This window comes from Giraffa tippelskirchi, chromosome X, assembly GCF_054371585.1.
Source record: "Giraffa tippelskirchi isolate mGirTip1 chromosome X, T2T-mGirTip1v1.2.pri, whole genome shotgun sequence".
In the NCBI taxonomy this organism is placed as follows: Eukaryota; Metazoa; Chordata; class Mammalia; order Artiodactyla; family Giraffidae; genus Giraffa; species Giraffa tippelskirchi.
The window spans coordinates 88,539,719-88,561,117 of record NC_137289.1 but is presented as its reverse complement, the minus strand read 5'-3'; the positions used below and the strand labels follow the sequence as shown (position 1 = coordinate 88,561,117).

Below are 21,399 nucleotides of genomic sequence, written 5' to 3'. Positions count from 1 at the left end.
CCATGCACAAAAATACACTCAAAATGGATTAAAGACCTAAATATAAGAATTAAAGATTTAAAGAATTAAAGACCTAAATATGCTTTTATTTTCATTACTCAAGGATGTAGATTGAAAAACATCTTGCTGCAATTTATGTCACGGGGTGTTCTGCTTACATTTTCCTCTTAGAGTTCTATAGTATCCAGCCTTATACATTTAGGTCTTTAATCCATTTTGAGTTTAGTTTTGTAGATGATGTTAGGGAGTGTTCTACTTTCATTCTGTTATATGGAGCTGTCTAGTTTTCTCAGCACCACTTATTTAAGAGACTGTCTTTTCTCCATTGTATATTCTTGCCTCCTTTGCAACAGATTAGGTGTGTGGGTTTATCTCTGGAATTTCTATCCTGTTCCATTGATCTGTATTTGTTTTTGTGCCAGTAGAGATTAATTTTTCCAAAAATACACAAACAGCTCATGCAGCTCAATGTCAAAAAACAATCCAATCAAAAAGTAGACAGAAGGTCTAAACTGATATTTCTTCAAAGAAGACATACAGATGGCCAAAAAGCATATGAAAAGATGCTCAACATCACTAATTATTAAAGAAATGCACATCAAAACTACAATGAGATAGCACCTAATACCAGTTTAGAAGGGCCATCATCAAAAAATTTATAAACAATAAATTCTGGAGAGGACGCGGAGAAAACGGAATCCTCCCACAGTGTTGGTGGGAATGTAAACTGGTAGAGACTCTATGGAGAACAGTATGGAGGTTCCTTAAAAAATTAAAAATAGAGCTACAGTATAATTCAGCAATCCCACTCCTGGGCATCTATCCAGAGAAAACCTAATTCAAAAAGATATATGACCATTCACTGCACCATTATTTACAATACCCAGGACATGGAAGTGACCATCTACAGAGTAATGGATAAAGATGTGGTATAAATATATGACGGAGTATTACTCAGCTACTAAAAAGAGTGAAACAATGCCACTTGCAGCAACATGGATGGACGTAGGGATTGTCATACTGAGTGAAGAAAGTCAAACAGAGAAGGACAAATATGATAACACCTATATGTGGAATCTAAAAAAAGGGTACAAAAAATTTAAAAAGGGTACAGATGAACTTATCTGCAAAACAAAAAGAGTTACAGATGTAGAAAAGAAACATATGACTACTAGGGTGTAAGGGGAAGGAGAGACAAACTGGAAGATTGGTACTGACATATACACACTACTGTATATAAAAGCAATAACTAATAGGGACCTACTGTATAGAACAGGGAACTCTACTCAATACTCTGAAATGGCTTATACTGGTAAAGAATCTAAAAAAGAGTCAACATATGTATATGTATAACAGACTATTTTGGCTGTACACCTGAAACTAATAAAATATTGTATTAATACTTTAGTTTAATTAGTATTAAACTATACTCCAATAAAAGTTTTTTAACTTGATAATTTCAATAGATGTAAAAATATCATGACCAAATTCAACATCCATTTCTGATTAAAAACATCTAGGAAACTGGAAACAGAAGGGAACTTCCTCAATCTGATAAATAGTATCTATGAAAAACCTATAGCTAACATCATACTTAATGATTGAAAATTGGATGGTTTCCCTCTAAAATCAGGAAAAAGTCAAGGATGTCTGCTCTTTACCAATTTTACTCAAAACTGCGCTGGAGATTCTAACAAGTACAATAACGCATGAAAAACTGCACTCAGATTGGACAGAAAGTAGTAAAATTGTATTTGTAGACAACATTACATCTACAAGAAAGCTACTGGAAGCAGTAAGTGAATTTAGAAGTCTGTAGGATACAAGATCAATATACAAAAATCATTTGCATTTCTACACACTAGCAATGAACAATCAGAAACTGCAAGTTTTTCCAAAATGCCATTTGAAATAACATAAAATATACAGTATACTTAAGGATAAATCTGACAAAAGATGAATAAGACCAATATGATAAAAGATAGAAAAGATCTCTGAGAGAAATTAAAGAGCTAAACAAATGGAGGTATATAGCTTGTTCACAGATTGGAAGATGTTGATTCTCTCCATACTGATGTATATATACATCCAATGGAATCCCAGTCAATATTTACTTTTGTAGAAATTGAAAAAACTGATTCTAAAATTCACAGAGATGTACAAAGGACTTAGCCCAAACAATTTGAAAGAGAAGAATAAAGTTGGAGGACCAACACCACCTGATTTCAAATTTACTATATAGCTACATTAATCAAGACAGTGTGGGAACGGTGTAAAGATAAATAGATCAGTGGAACACAATGAAGAGTCCAGAAAGGGACTCATACACATATGACAGCAGATTTTCATTAAAGGTGCAAAGGCAATTCAGTTGGAAAAGGACAGAACTTATAAATAAATGAAACTGGAATGATTAGGTAGCCATGTGCCAATAAAGGAACTTCAGTCCATACCTTAAGTCAAAAAAATGCAAAAGGGATCACAGAGCTAACCATAAACTTTAAACTTAAACCCATAAAATTTCTTGAAGAAAACATAGGGAAAACTTTTTGTGACCATGGATTATGTAAAGATTTCTTAGTTATAATACCAAAAAGACCCATAAAAGAAGAAAAAAATATAAATTAGACTTCATCAAACTTGTCATGAAATACAATAAGAAAATAAAAAGAAAAACATTTATAAAACACATATCTGATAAATAACTTGTATTTAAAATATATAAAGAACTTTCAAAATTCAATAAGACTATAAAAGCTCCTTATATAAAACTGGGCAAAAGATTCATACAAACACTCCACCAAACAAGATGTATCAATGTCAAATATTAGACATTATGGAAATACTAATTATGACCTTATCATGATATCTCTACCTGCTAATTAGAATGACTAAAGAAATTTTCCAGTGGACAATTCCAAGTGCCTGTGAGGATGCAGATCAACTGGAACTTTAATACATAGCTAGTTAGAGCATAAAACTGTATAGCCATTTTAGAAAAGAGTTTGGCAGTTTCTAACAAACATATACTTATCATATGACCCAGCAAAATTATTCCTCAATATTTACCCTAGAGAAGTGAAATCTTGTCATTGCACAAAATCTGTAAACAGATGTTTATCACACCTTTATTCATAATCACCCACACTGGAAACCATTTGAATATCCTTCAACTGGTAAATGTATAAATTGCAAATGTATAATGTATAAAATTCATTCATACTTATGAAATACTACTTAGCAATAAAAACAGAACAAACTATATCAATATGAATGAGATTCAAAGGTACACACAACAGTATGAATGAGTTTCAAATGCATTATACTAAGTGAAAGAAAAAAAGCTTCATACTATATGAGCCAACTTATATGACATTCTGGAAAAGGTAAAATTATAGAGATAGAAATGAGATTAGTAGGAATCAGGGCTAGAAGTAGTAGGAAGGAAAGACAACAAAGGGGCATGAAGTTAATTTTTTGTTCTACATCTTGATTGTGGTGCTGGTTACATGAGTGTACGCAATTGTCAAAACTACTGCTACTGCTGCTGCTAAGTCGCTTCAGTCGTGTCCGACTCTGCGCAACCCCATAGACGGCAGCCCACCAGGCTCCACCGTCCCTGGGATTCTCCAGGCAAGAACACTGGACTGGGTTGCCATTTCCTTCTCCAGTGCATGAAAGGGAAAAGTGAAAGTGCAGTTGCTCAGTCGTGTCCGACTCTTAGCGACCCCATGGACTGTAGCCTACCAGGCTCCTCTGTCCATGGGATTTTCCAGGCAAGAGTACTGGAGTGGGTTGCTATTTCCTTCTCCATGTCAAAACTAACAGAATTACTAATATAAATAAACCTCATAAAATCGTACACTAGGCAACAGTAAATTTTATTGTATGTATCTTCAATAAACATGACTAGAAATGATCACAGATAAATGGGGAAGAAATAAAAAGACTGAGCTTATGTTATGGTTAAAAAGTAAAATAATTTTAATAGAATGTTAAAAGAAAAAGTTTAATAGGAATTCTGGTTGTGTGGGGTTATTTTTTTACTATTTCTGTTGGCAAAAGTTTCAAGTTCTTCTATACTTCAGCATAATATATCAAGAAAAAAAGTCTCTAGTAAAAACCTTAATGATGGACATTGACAGCAATATTAATCTTGATAAAGAGCTTATTCCAATTTGTTATTCCTTAATTAATATACAAGTATACTTTACTACCCTAGAACATTTCTTTTTCCAAGAAAAAATATCTTTTTCTTCTAGTGAGTAATGAAGTCCACTGCACATACAGTAGTATTCATAAATAGTTGCTTAACCGGATTAGTATAAATTCTGTTTGAACCCACTAACTCAAGTTTCTCAATTTCTCTCCTTGTACCCTTAACAAAGGGCAACCAGTCTGGAGTTCACATTGCTCCAGGATCTGCTCAGTCACCCAGAGTTGAGCAGGAATAATATCACAGCATAGGGAAACCTATAACCAAGTCAAGATACCCATGTGTGCAGACAACTAGCAAGGAAACTATGCTTAACTTAACAGAAAGGACAAAGCACTAATGGGATAAGGTTCATGTGAGTAACTGTAACACTGACAACTTTGTTGACAACACTGAAAATTCCATTTTCAGGGCCAAATATCTCACTGATAATCTCCCAGGTTAAGTGAAAACAATTAAAAGGTATCCTGGAGACTTCCATTCTCTAAAGACAAATTCTTAACTGACTGAATTATAATTTCTCCCTGCCCCCAGATTTTTAAGGTTAATTTTTAATAGGTTGGTTCAAATGACAAAGTATAAAAAAGTCTACAGTGACAAGACTTCCCCGCAATTCTTGTCCCATATCTGCCTAGTTCCTATTCCTTCAGTAGGTAGACCTTTTGCTTTTATTTTATGCAATCTTCCATAGTTTCTTGTTGCATGGTTGTATCATCTTTACACAGGGAAGATAGCATATATATATATATATATATATTCAACTGCACGTTTTTCTTTTATGATCAAAGATGATTATTCTTTGTGTTAACAGATAAATATAATTAACATTTATACCTCTGCCACAGTTGCCCTCTAAGACGGAAAGCTTGAATAAATAAAACTGAGTGTAAATATCTCCAGGATCACGTTGTACAGCTTGTATAATCGTGATTTTAGCCTGAAAAAAACAAAAGAAATATTAGTGTGCTTTTATAAAACATATAAGGAAGACTTAACCATATTTTACTAATGCTATCAATATAGTCACAATGGCTTAGGGACACTCATAATGAAAAGACATGAACCTAAGAAAAATCTTTAAAGAACTGTTCTATCAAAATGCAATAGAAATCATGAATTCTGCTCCTGAAAACAGGGCACATTATATAAGTCAAACCAACGAAACACAGTTTATATGTCAAACCTACTTAAAATAAGCAAAAAGGTTGGATAACATCTTTTTTTAATTCCAAAAGCAACTGACTAGTAAAGCAATCAACAAGAACTATCTAAGGAAAAGTGAGGTCCCAGAGAAGTAAATGGAGATTTAAAGCCACTTAAACAGTTTATTTATTCATTTATTGGCCATGCTGTGCAGCATGTGGGATCTTAGTTTGCCAAGCAGGGATCAAACCTGTACCCCTGCATTGGAAAAATGGAGTCTTAACCACTGGACCATAAGGGAAGTCCAGCCACTTTCTTTTTCTGGTGGGCATTTGTAAACCTAGGCAAATGCTAACTTTAATTTAGCAAAACTAGGGCAGGAGAATAGACATCAAAGTTCAAGGGACCATACTCTTAGGTTAAGGGTAAATCAGAAGTAAACTCACTTTTATCCACATTCTCAGGAGACTGCAAAAAAAGTTACCTCGGTTCTCAGAAGAATGAAACAAAATAGGGTAGGGAGAACTAATCCCTAAGGTATAATATGAAAAGACTCATGTATTTACAACCCCAAATCATATTATATGGGAGGCCAAAAGATATCAAGCTATGAATTCATCTTTCATTGATATCAAACAGGGAGTTGACTGTGGCACAGACCATGAATTCCTTATCGGAAAATTCAGATGTAAATTGAGGAAAGTAGGGAAAACCACTAGACAATTTCTATCCGCACCGTCCAACACAATAATTCAGGTATGCTATAACCAGAACAGAATAGAGGGTGATTACCAGTCTTCTAGGAGAAGGCAATGGCACCCCACTCCAATACTCTTGCCTGGAAAATCCCATGGACAGAGGAGCCTGGTAGGCTACAGTCCATGGGGTCGTGAAGAGTCGGACACGACTGAGCGACTTCACTTTCACTTTTCCCATTCATGCAGTGGAGAAGGAAATGGCAACCCACTCCAGTATTCTTGCCTGGAGAATCCCAAGGATGGCGGAGCCTGGTGGACTGCCGTCTATGGGATTGCACAGAGTTGGACACGACTGACGCGACTTAGCAGCAGCAGCAACCACTCTTCTATATATTATATTTCTATTGATGCTACTTGATTTCAGCAAACTTTCTTGCATTATTGGTTTATGTTGAGCTTAGAGTCAACCAACAACTCCAAGAGTGAACATAGACATTCTAGGAATCAGCGAACTAAAATGGACTGGAATGGGTGAATTTAACTCAGATGACCATTATATCTACTACTGTGGGCAGGAATCCTTTATCAGAAATGGAGTAGCCATCATAGTCAACAAAAGAGTCTGAAACACAGTACTTGGATGCAATCTCAAAAATGACAGAATGATCTCTGTTTGCTTTCAGGCAAGCCATTCAATATCATGGTAATCCAAGTCTATGCCCTGACCAGTAAGGCTGAAAAAGCTGAAGTTGAACGGTTCTATGAAGATCTACAATACCTTTTGGAATTAACACCCCCAAAAGATGTCCTTTTCGTTATAGGGGACTGGAATGCAAAAGTAAACACCTGGAGTAACAGGCACATTTGGCCTTGGAGTACAGAATGAAGCAGGGCAAAGGCTAATAGAGTTTTGCCAAGAGAAGGCACTGATCATAGCAAACACCCTCTTCCAACAACATAAGAGAAGACTCTAAACATGAACATCATCAGATGGTCAATACCGAAATCAGACTGATTATATTCTTTGCAGCCAAAGATGGAGAAGCTCTATACAGTCAGAAAAAACAAGACCAGGAGCTAACTGCAGCTCAGATCATGAACTCCTTATTGCCAAATTCAGACATAAATTGAAGAAAGTAGGGAAAACCACTAGACTATTCAGGTATGACCTAAATCGAATACCTTATGATTATACAGGGGAAGTGAGAAATAGATTTAAGGGACTAGATCTGATAGAGTGCCTGATGAACTATGGATGGAGGTTCGTGACATTGTACAGGAGACAGACATCAAGACCATCCCCAAGAAAAAGAAATGAAAAAAGGCAAAATGGCTGTCTGAGGAAGCCTTATAAATAGCTCTGAAAAGAAGAGAAGCAAAAATCAAAGGAAAAAAGGAAAGATATAAGCATCAGAATGCAGAGTTCCAAAGAATAGCAAGGAGAGATAAGAAAGCCTTTCTCAGTGATCAATACAAAGAAATAGAGGAAAACAGTAGAATGGGAAAGACTAGAGATCTGTTCAAGAAAATTAGAGATACCAAGGGAATATTTCATGCAAAGATGGGCTCAATAAAGGACAGAAATGGTATGGACCTAACAGAAGCAGAAGATATTAAGAAGAGGTAGCAAGAATACACAGAAGAACTGTACAAAAAAGATCTTCACGACCCAGATAATCACGATGGTGTGATCACTCACCTAGAGCCAGACATCCTGGAATGTGAGGTCAAGTGGGCCTTAGGAAGCATCACTAGCAACAAAGTTAGTGGAGGTGATGGAATTCCAGTTGAGCTATTTCAAATCCTAAAGGATGATGCTGTGAAAGTGCTGCACTCAATATGTCAGCAAATTTGGAAAACTCAACAGTGGCCACAGCACTGGAAAAGGTCAGTTTTCATTCCAATCTCAAAGAAAGGCAATGCCAAAGATTGCTCAAACTACTGCACAATTGCACTCATCTCACACGCTAGTAAAGGAATGCTTAAAATTCTTCAAGCCAGGCTTCAGGAATACGTGAACCATGAACTTCCAGATGTTCAAGCTGCATTTAGAAAAGGCAGAGAAACCAGAGATCAAATTGCCAACATCCACCTGATCATCGAAAAAGCAAGCGAGTTCCAGAAAAACATCTATTTCTGCTTTATTGACTATGCCAAAGCCTTTGACTGTGTGGATCACAATCAACTGTGGAAAATTCTGAAGGAGATGGGAATACCAGACCACCCGACCTGTCTCTTGAGAAACCTGTATGCAGGTCAGGAAGAAACAGTTAGAACTGGACATGGAACAACAGACTGGTTCCAAATAGGGAAAGGAGTACGTCAAGGCTGGATATTATCACCCTGCTTATTGAACTTATATGCATAGTACATCATGAGAAACACGGGGCTGGAAGAAGCACAAGCTGGAATCAAGATTGCTGGGAGAAATATCAATAACCACACATATGCAGATGACACCACCCTTATGGCAGAAAGTGAAGAAGAACTACCAACTCAATGGACATGGTTTTGGGTGGACTCTGGGACAAGCTGGTGATGGACAGGGAGGCCTGGCATGCTGCGGTTCATGGGGTTGCCAAGAGTCAGACACGACTGAGCGAATGAACTGAACTGAACAACCCCAAATGTTTCACATGTGCTGCTGCTAAGCCACGTTTCATTTATTCTGTTCTTAAACAGTTAGTTTTAGGGATCCAAGCACAGGATGTATTGTTGTTCCCTGTTTGTCTTCATCTTGTTAGAATGGGCTCATCATTTCACCTATTGAGATGCCTTCAGATCAGACTCTGTCATCTAATACATTAGTTACTCTTTTCAGCTTTAGGTCATATGTACATTCAATCACTAATCACAAAACATCTTCATTTACGTATTATTAATTTAAATCCATATGGTATGTATCACAATTTGATATTCAATTGCATACGTTTTACTAATTATTTCATGTGCATAAATCTCATTTTCACAATAGTATTTTAAGTTTATCTACAGAAAGGATCCTGTCTTCTATTTATTCTATAGTTGCTGTTGTTCAGTCACTCAATTATGTCTGACTCTTTGCGATCCAATGCACTGCAGCACGCCAGCCTTCCCTGTACTTCATCTTCTGGAACTCGTTCAAAACTCACGTCTACTCAGTCGGTGATGCCATCCAACCATCTCATTCTCTGTTGCCCCCTTCTCCTCTTGCCCTCAATCTTTCCCAGCATCAGGGTCTTTTCCAGTGAGTCGGCTCTTCGCATCAGGCGGCCAAAGGACTGGAGCTTCAGCTTGACCGTCAGTTCTTCCAATGAATATTCAGGGTTGATTTCCTTCAGGACTGACTGGTTTGTTTTTGCTATCCAAGGGACTCTCTAGAGTCTTTTCCAGCACCACAATTCAAAAGCATCAGTTCTTTGGCATTCAGCCTTCTCTATGGTCCAACTCTACGTCCGTATATGACTACTGGAAAAACCATAGCTTTGACTATACGGACCTTCATTAGCCAAGTGATGTCTCTGATTTTTAATACACTAAGTTTGTCATAGCTTTTCTTCCAAGGAGCAATCATCTTTTAATTTCATGACTGCACTCACCATCTGCAGTGATTTTGTAGCCCAAGAAAATAAATTCTGTCACTGTTTCCCCATCTATCTGCCATGAGGTGATGGGATCAAATGCTGTGACCTTAGTTTTTTGAACATTGAGTTTTAAGACTGTTTTTTCACTCTCTTCTTTCAACCACATCAAGAGGCTCTTTAGTTCCTCTTCACTTTCTGCCATTAGGTTGGTGTAATCAGCATATCTGAGATTATTACATTTCTCCCGGTAATCTTGATCCCAGCTTGAGCTTCATCCAGCCTGGCATTTCACATGATGTACTCTGCATATAAGTTAAATAAACAGGGTGACAATACACAGCCTTGACATACTCCACTCCCAATTTTGAATGAGTCTGTTGTTCCATGTCCAGTTCTAACAGTTGCTTCTTGATCTGCATATCGGTTTCTCAGGAGGCAGATAAGGTAGTCTGGTATTCTCATCTCTTTAAGAATTTTCCAGTTTGTTGTGATCTACACAGTCAAAGGCTTTAGCGTAGTCAGTAAAGGGAAGTCCACGTTTTTCTGCAATTCCCTTGCTTTTTCTATGATCCAACGGATGTTGGCAATTTGATCTCTGATTCCTCTGCCTTTTCTAAATCCATTTTGTACATCTGGAAGATCTCCGTTCACATACGGTTGAAACCTAGCTTGAAGGATGTCAAGCATAACCTTGCTAGCATGAAATGAGTGCAACTGTGCAGTACTTGAACATTCTTTGTATGAGGCATAGATTGTGTGTGTGTGTGTGTGTGCGCTCAGTCAGTCACTCAGTAGTGTCCGACTCTTTGCGACCCTATGTACTGTAGCCCACCAGGCTCCTCGTTCATGGGATTATCCAGCCATGAATAATGGAGTGGGTTGCCATTTCCTACTCCAGGGGATCTTCCCAATTCTGGGACTGAACTTGGGTCTCTTGCATCTCCTGCATTGGCAGGTAAATTCTTTACCATTGTGCCACTTGGGAACCCCACCAGGCATAGATTAGGTTTTCAATAAATATTTGTTGACTTAAAACGTAAATTATAGTGCTTTTACATTGTGGCTGTACCGAGAATGAGTCACCATTAATCTTCACCTCAGGGTTATTTAGGTGCTAACTTTCTTTTACATCCATACAGAAACGTTTGTGTGGAAAGCTATACCTGCCAAAGAATCACAAAATTGCTTCAAAATCACTGACAAGTTATTATTGTACAAACAGAGGCCACAGTGCCATCTAGTGAATGTTACTCATTTACTTCTGTTGATCACAAGCTCATTTTGACTCCTATAATGGAAAGGCATGATTTTTGGTATTTCATATAGCAAACAGAACCAATATAAAACCAGCACATGAGACATGGTTGGTTGCACTTTAGGTTTTATAAATATTCTATAAACAGTCTCATCTAGGGGCTGTTGTTAGTCTTATGACCATACTGTGCTTTGAGATTATGCTTTAGTTTTATCAATCTATAGTGATACAGTGACATTAATGTATCTAAACTGCAGATACAAGCTGAGGATGGAATTTTTGTACTGAGTTAAAGAGTACTCAATTGTGTATGACTATTAACTTATAAACTAACACCAAAAGAATCCATTATCCTTCGCTTAACAAATATTAAAGTTTTATTATGATTTGCAGTAAATTCCATTATATCAAGTTATAATAAATTGCTCCTATACTTGTAACCCAAGCTCATTTCCCCCATACAAAGTCTGTCCATTCAAGTCTATGACTTTCACAAGCCAAACACATTGACATCTTTGAAAATAATAAAATTAGGGTATTGGGCTTAAGGTGCTACAAATTTCCCAAAGACAGAGTTGATGTCTATGAAACTACAGAGTTTAATATTGCCTCACAAAATGTACTGGAGATACTGAATAGATAATGGTGATTCAAAATTTACATTTCTACAAGTTAGAAAATAAAGTAAAGAAACTACCTAAATTTAGCATTGTTATCTCAGAGTGATGTCACCAAATGCATGAACTGATGAATCTGCAACATAACCTACTAAGAGTTCAGAGGAATATACTCTCCAACCTCTTTAATCCATTCAAATTGACTTATGATCTATGATTCAATGTTTCATGTTAAAAGAAAGGAACTGAGCTAGAGAAAGGAATAATGGGATGATTTTTTAAATAACATAACCTCATTCACTTCTGATAATCAAAGACACTCACATATTTGGTTACTTTTAATTTCCAATTATCCACAGTAGGAAGGACAGAAATAGCATGAACAAATAGAATTCCTATATCAGGGAAACTGACAAGTATTTATGGAATCTCTATGACTATTTTTTTAATGTAATGAGTGTTTACTATGCAATAGGCTCTATGCTAGATATCAGACAAAATAAAGATATGGCCCTATCTTGGAGGAGGTATCAATTTAACAGGGAGCTAAGATAGGTATAGGACTTCCCTGGGCCTCAGGGTAAAGAATCTGTCTGTAATGCAGGAGATGTGGGTTTGATCCCTGGGTCAGAAATATTTCCTGGAGGAGGAGATGGCAACCCACTCCAGTATTCTTGCCTGTGAAATTCCATAGACAGAGGAGCCTGGCAGGCTACAGTACATGGGGTTGCAGAGAGTCAGACATGACTAAGCACACACACAAAGACAGGTATACAAATAACTAGAATAGAAGGCATAACATAAGTACCTAGGTAAAAACGGATATGTAACAAAATCTTATAGGAAGACCAAGACTCAGAAATTTCCTTAGGAATCTAAGACTGACATTGTAATCCAGGCTTTGAAAAAGTTATTTCAAAAGATAGGGATGCACAGAAAGCATGGGAAAAGTTATAGAGGCAGAAAAACATATATTATGGTTAGGAAGCAGCAAGTACTTCAGTTGGGGACAAACACATTACAGGAAATAAAATAGGATTATTTTATTTAAAGATTACGGAGGATCTTAAGTCTAAGGAATTTGGTCTTTATTTATAGTGAGCCAGGGAAAACTTTGAGCAAGATACAATAATCATTTATAAGATCATTCCAGTTGTCTTAGAGGTAATGAAGGCTTGGACTAGGATAGTGAGGTAGAGATCAAGAGGAGACAGTTGGCAAAAATATTGCAGAAGTAAAAGTGACCAGATGTGGAACATGAGTAAATATACAGGGAGAAGAAAGAATCCATGAATCTAAGATTTCAGTCTTAGACAGCTGTATGTACCCAAGGACAGCAGAAAGGTGGATGTGGGCTGTGAGAAAGGTTGGGGCTAGATACAGATTTGGGAACAGAGAGCTGAAGCTAAGAAAGCAGCTGATAGATTACTGAGGGGATAGTGTACAATTGAAATAAAAGAATAAACTCAACAAATGTTTACTGGAAACTTATCATACACCAAGAAAATAAACCTAAAAATGTTTATTGAAAACTTACATTGTACCCAGTATGTTCATGGGGTGTTAAGAGTCAGACATGACTGAGTGACTGAACTGAACTGAACGGAAGGATAAAATGGAGAATGAGACAAAACATAGTACCTGCCCTCATCCAACATTTGGGAAAAGAGACTGCTGGTAACATAAATAGAAAAGGAAGAGTCAGAGCACAGGATTAAGAGAGTATGTCACACAGAGAAAACAAACTTATGGTTACCAAAGAAGAAAGAGGGTAGAGGAAGGATAGAATAGGAGTCTGGGATTAGCAAACACAAACTACTATATATAAAACAGGTAAACAACAAGGCCCTACTGTATAGTACAGGGAACTATATTCAATATCTTATAATAAACCATAATGGAAAAGAATATGAAAACACATATATAGATATATCTGAATCACTTTGCTGTAAACCAGAAACTAACAACATTGTAAATCAATTATACTTCAATGAAAAAGAGTAGGTTACAGACACCAAAGAGAAAGTTTCTAGAAGGAAAAATTAGTTGACACTATTATATTCTTTTGTGCTAGAGAGACCAGAGAACAAGGACTGAGAAAAAAATCATTAGACTTTATCATTAAAAGGTCAAAATCCTCCAAGCCAGGCTTCAGCAATGCATGAACCGTGAACTTCCAGATGTTGAAGCTGGTTTTAGAAAAGGCAGAGGTACCAGAGACCAAATTGCCAACATCCGCTGGATCACTGAAAAAGCAAGAGAGTTCCAGAAAAACATCTATTTCTGCTTTATTGACTATGCCAAAGCCTTTGACTGTGTGGATCACAATCAACTGGGGAAAATTCTTAAAGAGATGGGAATACCAGACCACCTGACCTGTCTCTTGAGAAACCTGTATGCAGGTCAGGAAGCAACAGTTAGAACTGGACATGGAACAACAGACTGGTTCCAAATAGGAAAAGGAGTACGTCAAGGCTGAATATTGTCACCCTGCTTATTTAACTTATATGCAGAGTACATCATGAGAAATGCGGGGCTGGAAGAAGCACAAGCTGGAATCAAGATTGCCGGGAGAAATATCAATAACCTCAGATATGCAGATGATACCACCCTTATGGAAGAAAGTGAAGAGGAACTAAAGAGCCTCTTGATGAAAGTGAAAGAAGAGAGTGAAAAAGTTGGCTTAAAGCTCAACGTTCAGAAAACTAAGATCATGGCACCTGGTCCCATCACTTCATGGCAAATAGATGGGGAAACGGAAACAGTGGCTGACTTTATTTTTCTGGGCTCCAAAATCACTGCAGATGGTGATTGCAGCCATGAAATTAAAAGATGCTTACTCCTCGGAAGGAAAGTTATGACCAACCTAGACAGCACATTAAAAAGCAGAGACATTACTTTGTCAACAAAGGTCCGTCTAGTCAAGGCTATGGTTTTTCCACAGTCATGTATGGATGTGAGAGTTGGACTGTGAAGAAAGCTGAGCGCCAAAGAATAGATGCTTTTGAACCGTGGTGTTGGAGAAGACTCTTGAGAGTCCCTTGGACTGCAAGGAGATCCAACCAGTCCATCCTAAAGGAGATCAGTCCTGGGTGTTCATTGGAAGGACTGATGTTGAAACTGAAACTCCAATACTTTGGCCACCTCATGCGAAGAGTTGACTCATTGGAAAAAGACCTTGATGCTGGGAAAGATTGGGGGCAGGAGGAGAAGGGGACGACAGAGGAAGAGATGGCTGGATGGCATCACCGACTCGATGGACGTGAGTTTGGGTAAACTTTGGGAGTTGTTGATGGACAGGGAGCCCTGGCGTGCTGCGATTCATGGGGTCACAAAGAGTCGAACACGACTGAATGACTGAACTGAGTGGGACTTCCCTGGCAGTCCAGTGGTTAAGACTGTGCTTCCAATGCAGGGGATGCAGGTTCAGTCCCTGGTCAGGGAACCAAGATCCCACATACCACATGGTATGGTAAAAAATTTTTTTAAAAGGTCACTAGTGATATTCAAAAGAGCAGTTTATAGAATCATGGACACAAAAATCATGAAGAGGGGAATAGATGATGAGGCCAAAAACTTTGAGTCATTCTTGTCTTTCCCTCTACTATCCTGTATGTGGTGTGTCAGAGAATTTTCTCACCTTCATTTTCATATTCTATCTAGAATCTGACCACTTCTCAGCATCCATACTTCCTCCATACTGGTTCATGCCACCATAATCTCTTGCCTAGATTATTTCAGTAGCCTCCTACCTTTTCCCCCTGCTTCCCCTCTCACACCCAGCTCAGTCTGTAAAACACAGTGAGTGAGTGATTTTATTAAAATGCAAGTCAGATCTTGTTACTCCTCTGCCTCAAACTCCCTCACTGGTTCTCCATCTTAAGAGTTAATGACACAAATCTTTACAATAAAATACAATTTCTTTCTTACAGATCTGTTTCCCTGCTACTTCCTTGATCATATCTCCTACTTTCCCTAATATTCCCTCAGCTCCAGACACACTAGCCTCTCTGCTATTCCTCAACCACCACCCATATGCTCCTACTCCCATACCCCACAGCCTTTGCACTTGCTACTCCCTCTGTCTAGAATGTTCTTGTTTAAGATATTCATAGCTAGATCCCTCATTTCCTCAGGTTTCTACTCTAAAAATACCTTTTCACTGAGGCCTTCTGTAAAATTCCAACACTTCATTCCTTCTCTAAAACATTTAATATTACCCTTTCCTACTTAGTATTCTCTAGCACTTATCACTATCTAATATAACAGGGATCAGCAACCTATGGCCTTTGCGCTACATCCAGTTTACCATCTATCAAGCTGTTTTACATTTTTGAAAGGTTGAAAAAAATTGAAAGAGTACTTTATGACACAAAAAGTTGTATGAAATTCAAATTTCAATGTTCCTAAATATAACTTTTTGTTAGCACAAAGTCATGTCAGTTTGTTTACATATGGTCTACGGCTGTTTTCATGGTACAACTGCAAAGTTGAGTACTTACAAGAAAGACTATGGCCTAAAAAACCTAAAATATTTACCATCTGGTTCTGTACAGAAAATTTGCTGACCTTCTTAATATACCATAACATTTATCTTTTTATTGTCTGTCTCTCCAGTAGAATATAAACTCTGTAGGGGTAGACGGTTTTGTCCACTTTGGTCACTACTACATCCCCAATGCCTAAAACAGTATTTAACATGTAGTAGACAGTTAATAAATATTTTTTGAATGAATGAACACTAAAAAAATATAGGCAGTAATTTTAGGTTATAAAGTTTGATAATGAAAAGAAGGGCAAACTATAATTTGGGGAGGATGACAGGTTGAAGAGAAGCTTTCGGATAGAGAAGGCCTAAAAATAATTGTAGTGACAGGGAAAGAAACAGTAGAGAGAAAAAGATTAAAAAACTAGCATTGAAATTTGTAGACAAGGTCTAACGGGAAAGTTACTTCTTTCTCTAAGATAAGGGAGAAGAAAGAACGGATAAAGAGGAGAGGAGCTGATGTCAGTGGCTACAAGCCCAGAAAATTAGGGTTGTTGTTTTTTTTTTTTGCTAAAATAAAGGATAAAGCATGGGGCTTAGGGATAAAAAATGTTTCACAATTACCAAGGATTGGTGGAGAGTATGACAGAAAGTCAACAAGAGTCATTAAGAGTTAGTGCTTATGTGACTTAGTGCTTAAGTTACTTAGTGTTTATGTGAAAACTGGGTTTCCTGAGTGGAACGAGTTTTATCTATTTTACCTCTAGAATTTTGTCCTGATAAGAAATCAATTGCTGAACTTTTAAAAGAGTGGTAGAAAGGTAAGAGCCAACCCAGAAGTAAAAGAATGATATTTCATCCAAATATTTGCTCTCACTGAATGCTTGACAAAAAGTGTTTACCTTAAAATTTATTCTGCTTCAAAGGACAATACTGCAGATGGTTAGTAGCAGATAACTCTGTTCAAAATTCCAATAATACACTACCTTGCGGAACAGAGTGTTAAAAATAAACAGTAAGCAATGGAATTAAGAGTCTATAAATTCTTTCTCCTATTGGGAAGTTCCACTTATTAATGTTCATAGTGTGTGCATCAAGAAACTATCAATTTGACTTTGTCCTGTGTGAAGGAACTCTCAGATATCCTAACCTAACAGTCAAGATATCACATTGTAATTATCTCTGCCACTGCCCATAACAACATATGCTATCTTTGAAAAAGAGATAAATCAAAAGACCTTATCAAATTGTCCCAAATGCAGGTAACAAGAAGCCATGTTCCTCTGTAGCTTGGAGAAGTTCACATCAGATTGATCAACTGCATAAAATCTCAGAGAATAATGGTACCAGCGCAGGGCATCATCAAATTTTTGTACCTAAAGTTTAAAAAGAAATAACAAAATTACAGAGATATCTCTACATTTGACCCTAATTGGTCCAAGTCATCTCAAGAAACAAAAAATGGTAATGCTTAAATTTTTAGGCAACCAAAACACATCTTTAGTTGGAAGTTAAGTGCATTTTATTACCAGCCTTGATGAATATAAGTCATAGTGGCAATCAACATTCTCTTTTCTTCCCTAACATCAACAAAATTAAAACGCAACCTATGAAATTAGAGAAAATACCTGCAAACTACATATTCAATCAGAATATGACCCATCAGAACAAGACCCAGTTTACCCCATAGTTAGTATCTCCCATCAGAAAGCTTCCATAAGCCTCTTATCCTTATCTGTCAGAGGTCAGACAGAATGAAAACCACAATCACAGAAAACTAATCAAAGTGATCACATGGACCACAGCCTTGTCTAACTCAGTAAAACTACGAGCCATACCATGTAGGGTCACTCAAGATGGATGGGTCATGGTGGAGAGTTCTGACAAAACGTGGTCCACTAGAGAAGGGAATGGCAAACCACTCCAGTATCCTTGCCTTGAGAACACCATGAACAGTATGAAAAGGCAAAAACATAGGACACTGAAAGATGAACTCCCCAGGTCAGTAGGTGCCCAATATGCTACCGGAGAAGAGTGGAGAAATAACTCTAGAAAGAATGAAGAGACAGAGAAAAACCGAAAACAACACCCAGTTGTGGATGTGACTGGTGATGAGAATAAATTCCAATGTTGTAAAAAACAGTATTGCACAGGAACCTGGAATGCTAGGTCCATGAATCAAGGTAAATTGGACATGGTCAAGCAGGTGATGGCAAGAGTGAACAGCGACATTTTAGGAATTGGTGAACTAAAATGAACTGGAATGGGTGAATTTGATTCAGGTGACAATTATATCTACTACTGTTGGCAAGAATCCCTTAGAAGAAATGGAGTAGCCAACATAAAACAAGAGTCCAAAATGCAGTACTTGGGTGCAATCTCAAAAACGACAGAATGATTACTGTTCGTTTACAAGGCAAACCATTCGATATCACAGTAATCCAAGTCTATGCCCCAACCAGTAATGCCAAAGAAACTGAAGTTGAATGGTTCTATGAAGACCTACAAGACCTTCTAGAACTAATACCCCAAAAAGATGTCCTTTTCATCATAGAGGACTGGAAGGCAAAAGTAAGAAGTTAAGAGATACTTGGAGTAACAGGCAAATTTGGCCTCGGAGTACAAACTGAAGCAGGGCAAATGCTAACAGAGTTTTGCCAAGAGAACGCACTGGTCATAGCTAACACCCTCTTTCAACAACACAAGAGAAGACTCTGCACATGGACATCACCAAATGGTCAATATTGAAATCAGATTGATTATATTCTTTGCAGCCAAAGATGGAGAAGCTCTATACAGTTACCAAAAACAAGACTGGGAGCTGACTATGGCTCAGATCATGAACTCCTTATTGCAAAATTCAGACTTAAATTGAAGAAAGTAAGGAAAACCACTAGGCCATTCAGGTATGACCAAAATCAAGTCCCTTACGATTATACAGTGGAAGTGACAAATAGATTCAAGGGATTAGACCTCGTAGACAAAAGAGTGCCTGAAGAACGATGGATGGAGGTTTGTGACATTATACAGCAGGCAGGGATCAAGACCATACCCAAAAAAAAAGAAATGCAAAAAGGCAAAATGGCTGTCTGAGGAAGCCTTATAAATACATGAGAAAAGAAGGGATGCTAAAGGCAAAGGAGAAAAGGAAAGATAAACTCATCTGAATGCAGAGTTCCAAAGAATAGCAAGGAGAGATAAGAAAGTCTTCTTCAGTGATCAGTGCAAAGAAATAGAGGAAAATAACAGAATGGGAAACACTAGAGATCTCTTCAAGAAAATCAGAGATGCCAACGGAACATTTCACGCAAAGACAGGCACAATAAAGGACAGAAATGTTATGGACCTAACAGAAGCAGAAGATAATAAGAAGAGGTGGCAAGAATACACAGAAGAACTATACAAAAAAGATCTTAATGATCCAAATAACCATGATGGTGTGATCACTCACCTAGAGCCAGACATCCTGGAGTGCGAGGTAAAGTGGGCCTTAGGAAGCATCACTATGAACAAAGCTAGTGGAGGTGATGGAATTCCAGCTCAGCTACTTCAAATCCGAAAAGACGATGCTGTGGAAGTGTGGAAACCACTATGCTCAGCAGTAGCCACAGGACTGGAAAAGGTCAGTTTCCATTCCAATCCCAAAGAAAGGCAATGACTCATTTGAAAAGACCCTGATGCTGGGAAATATTGAAGGCAGGAAGAGAAAGGGACAACAGAGGATGAGATGGTTGGATGGCATCACCAACTCAAGGCGCATGAGTTTGAGTAAGCTCCGGGAGTTGGTGATGGACAGGGAAGCCTGGTGTTCCTCAGTCCATGGGGTCACAACGAGTGGTACACTACGGAGAAACTGATCCGAACTGACTGACATACTCAATATGGAACTATCCAAAATATATAAGGAACTCCTACAACTCAGTAGCAAAAAATAAAAACACAAACAGAAACAAACAAAAAACCAAAAACTCCATTAAAAATGTCCTAAGGATCTGGGCAAGCTTTTCCAAAGAAGATATACAAATGGCCAATAGGTACATGAAAACGTGTTCAACATCACTAACCATTAGGGAAATGTAAATCAAAATCACAGTGAGATATCTCCTCACAGCTGTCACAATGGCTAGCATCAGAAAGACAAGATTAACAAATGGTAGTGAGGATGTAGAGAAAAGGTAAACCTTGTATACTGGTGGTGGGAGTGTAAACTGGTATGGTCACTATGGAAACAGTATGCAGATTTCTCAAGAAATTAAAAATAGAACTACCATACAATTCAGTAATCCCATTTCTGTGTATACATCCAAAGAAAATGAAATCATTATCTCAAAGAGATATTTGTACTCGAATGTCCATTGCAGCAAGCCAAGATGTGGAAACCATGTAAGTTGTCATTTACTGATGAATGTGGATAAAGAAAATATGGTATATGTATACAATGGAAGAGATAGAATTCCAGCTGAGTTATTTAAAATCCTAAAAGATGAAGCTGTTAAAGTGGTGCACTCAACATGCCAGCAAATTTGGAAAACTCAGTAGTGGCCACAGAACTGGAAAAGGTCAGTTTTCATTACACTCCTAAAGAAGGGCAATACCAAAGAATACTCAAACCATGATACAATGGCCCTCATTTCACATGCTAGCAAGGTTATGCTCAAAAGCCTTCAAGCTAGGCTTCAGCAGTATGTGAACCAAGAACTTCCAGATGTATAAGCTGGGTTTTGAAGAGGCAGAGGAACCAGAGATCAAATTACTAACATCTATTGGAGCATGGAGAAAGCAAGGGATTTCCAGAAAAACGTCTACTCTGTTTCATTGACTACGTAAAGCCTTTGCCTGTGTGGATCACAACAAACTGGAAAATTCTTAAAGAGATGGGAATACCAGACCACCTTACCTGTCTCTTGAGAAATCTGTAGGTGGGTCAAGAAGCAACAGTTAGAATTGGACATGGATGCAACAGCTGCCTGGTTCAAAATTGGGAAAGGAGTATGACAAGGCTGTATATTGTCACCCCGTTTATTTAATTTATATGCAGAGTACATCATGTGAAATGCAGGGCTGGATGAATCACAAGCTAGAATCAAGATTGCTGGGAGAAATATCAACAACCTCAGATATGCAGATGATACCACCCTTATGGCAGAAAGCGAAAAGGAACTAAAGAATCTCTTGATAAGGGTAAAAGAGGAGAGAGAAAAGGCTGGCTTAAAATTCAGCATTCAAAAAAGTAAGATCATGGCATCTGGTCCCATCACTTCATGGCAAATAAAAGGGGAAAAAGTGGAAACATTGACAGATTTTCTTTTATTGGGTCCAAAATCACTGTGGACAGTAACTGTAGCCATGAAATTAAAAGATGCTTGCTCCTTGGAAGGAAAAGTATGACAAATTTAGACAGTGTATTAAAAAGCAGAGACA

The 21,399-nt window shown here is 37.7% G+C and overlaps 1 protein-coding gene across 20 annotated transcripts in view; it reads right to left on the bottom strand.

The window, feature by feature from the left end:
• The window catches only part of TEX11 (testis expressed 11), a 196,489-nt gene that overhangs the window by 76,893 nt on the left and 98,197 nt on the right, over positions 1-21,399 (bottom strand). For all 20 annotated transcript variants that reach the window (XR_014075955.1, XR_014075957.1, XR_014075951.1 and 17 more), the window contains 2 exons: positions 17,217-17,354; positions 5,051-5,153 (listed from right to left, as the gene is read on the bottom strand). Coding sequence is in view for 10 of the 20 variants with exons in the window: in XM_081566316.1 (XP_081422442.1) it covers positions 5,051-5,153; positions 17,217-17,354 (241 nt within the window). In the remaining 10 variants the exon portion in view is untranslated. The remainder of the gene's footprint in view (positions 1-5,050; positions 5,154-17,216; positions 17,355-21,399) is intronic.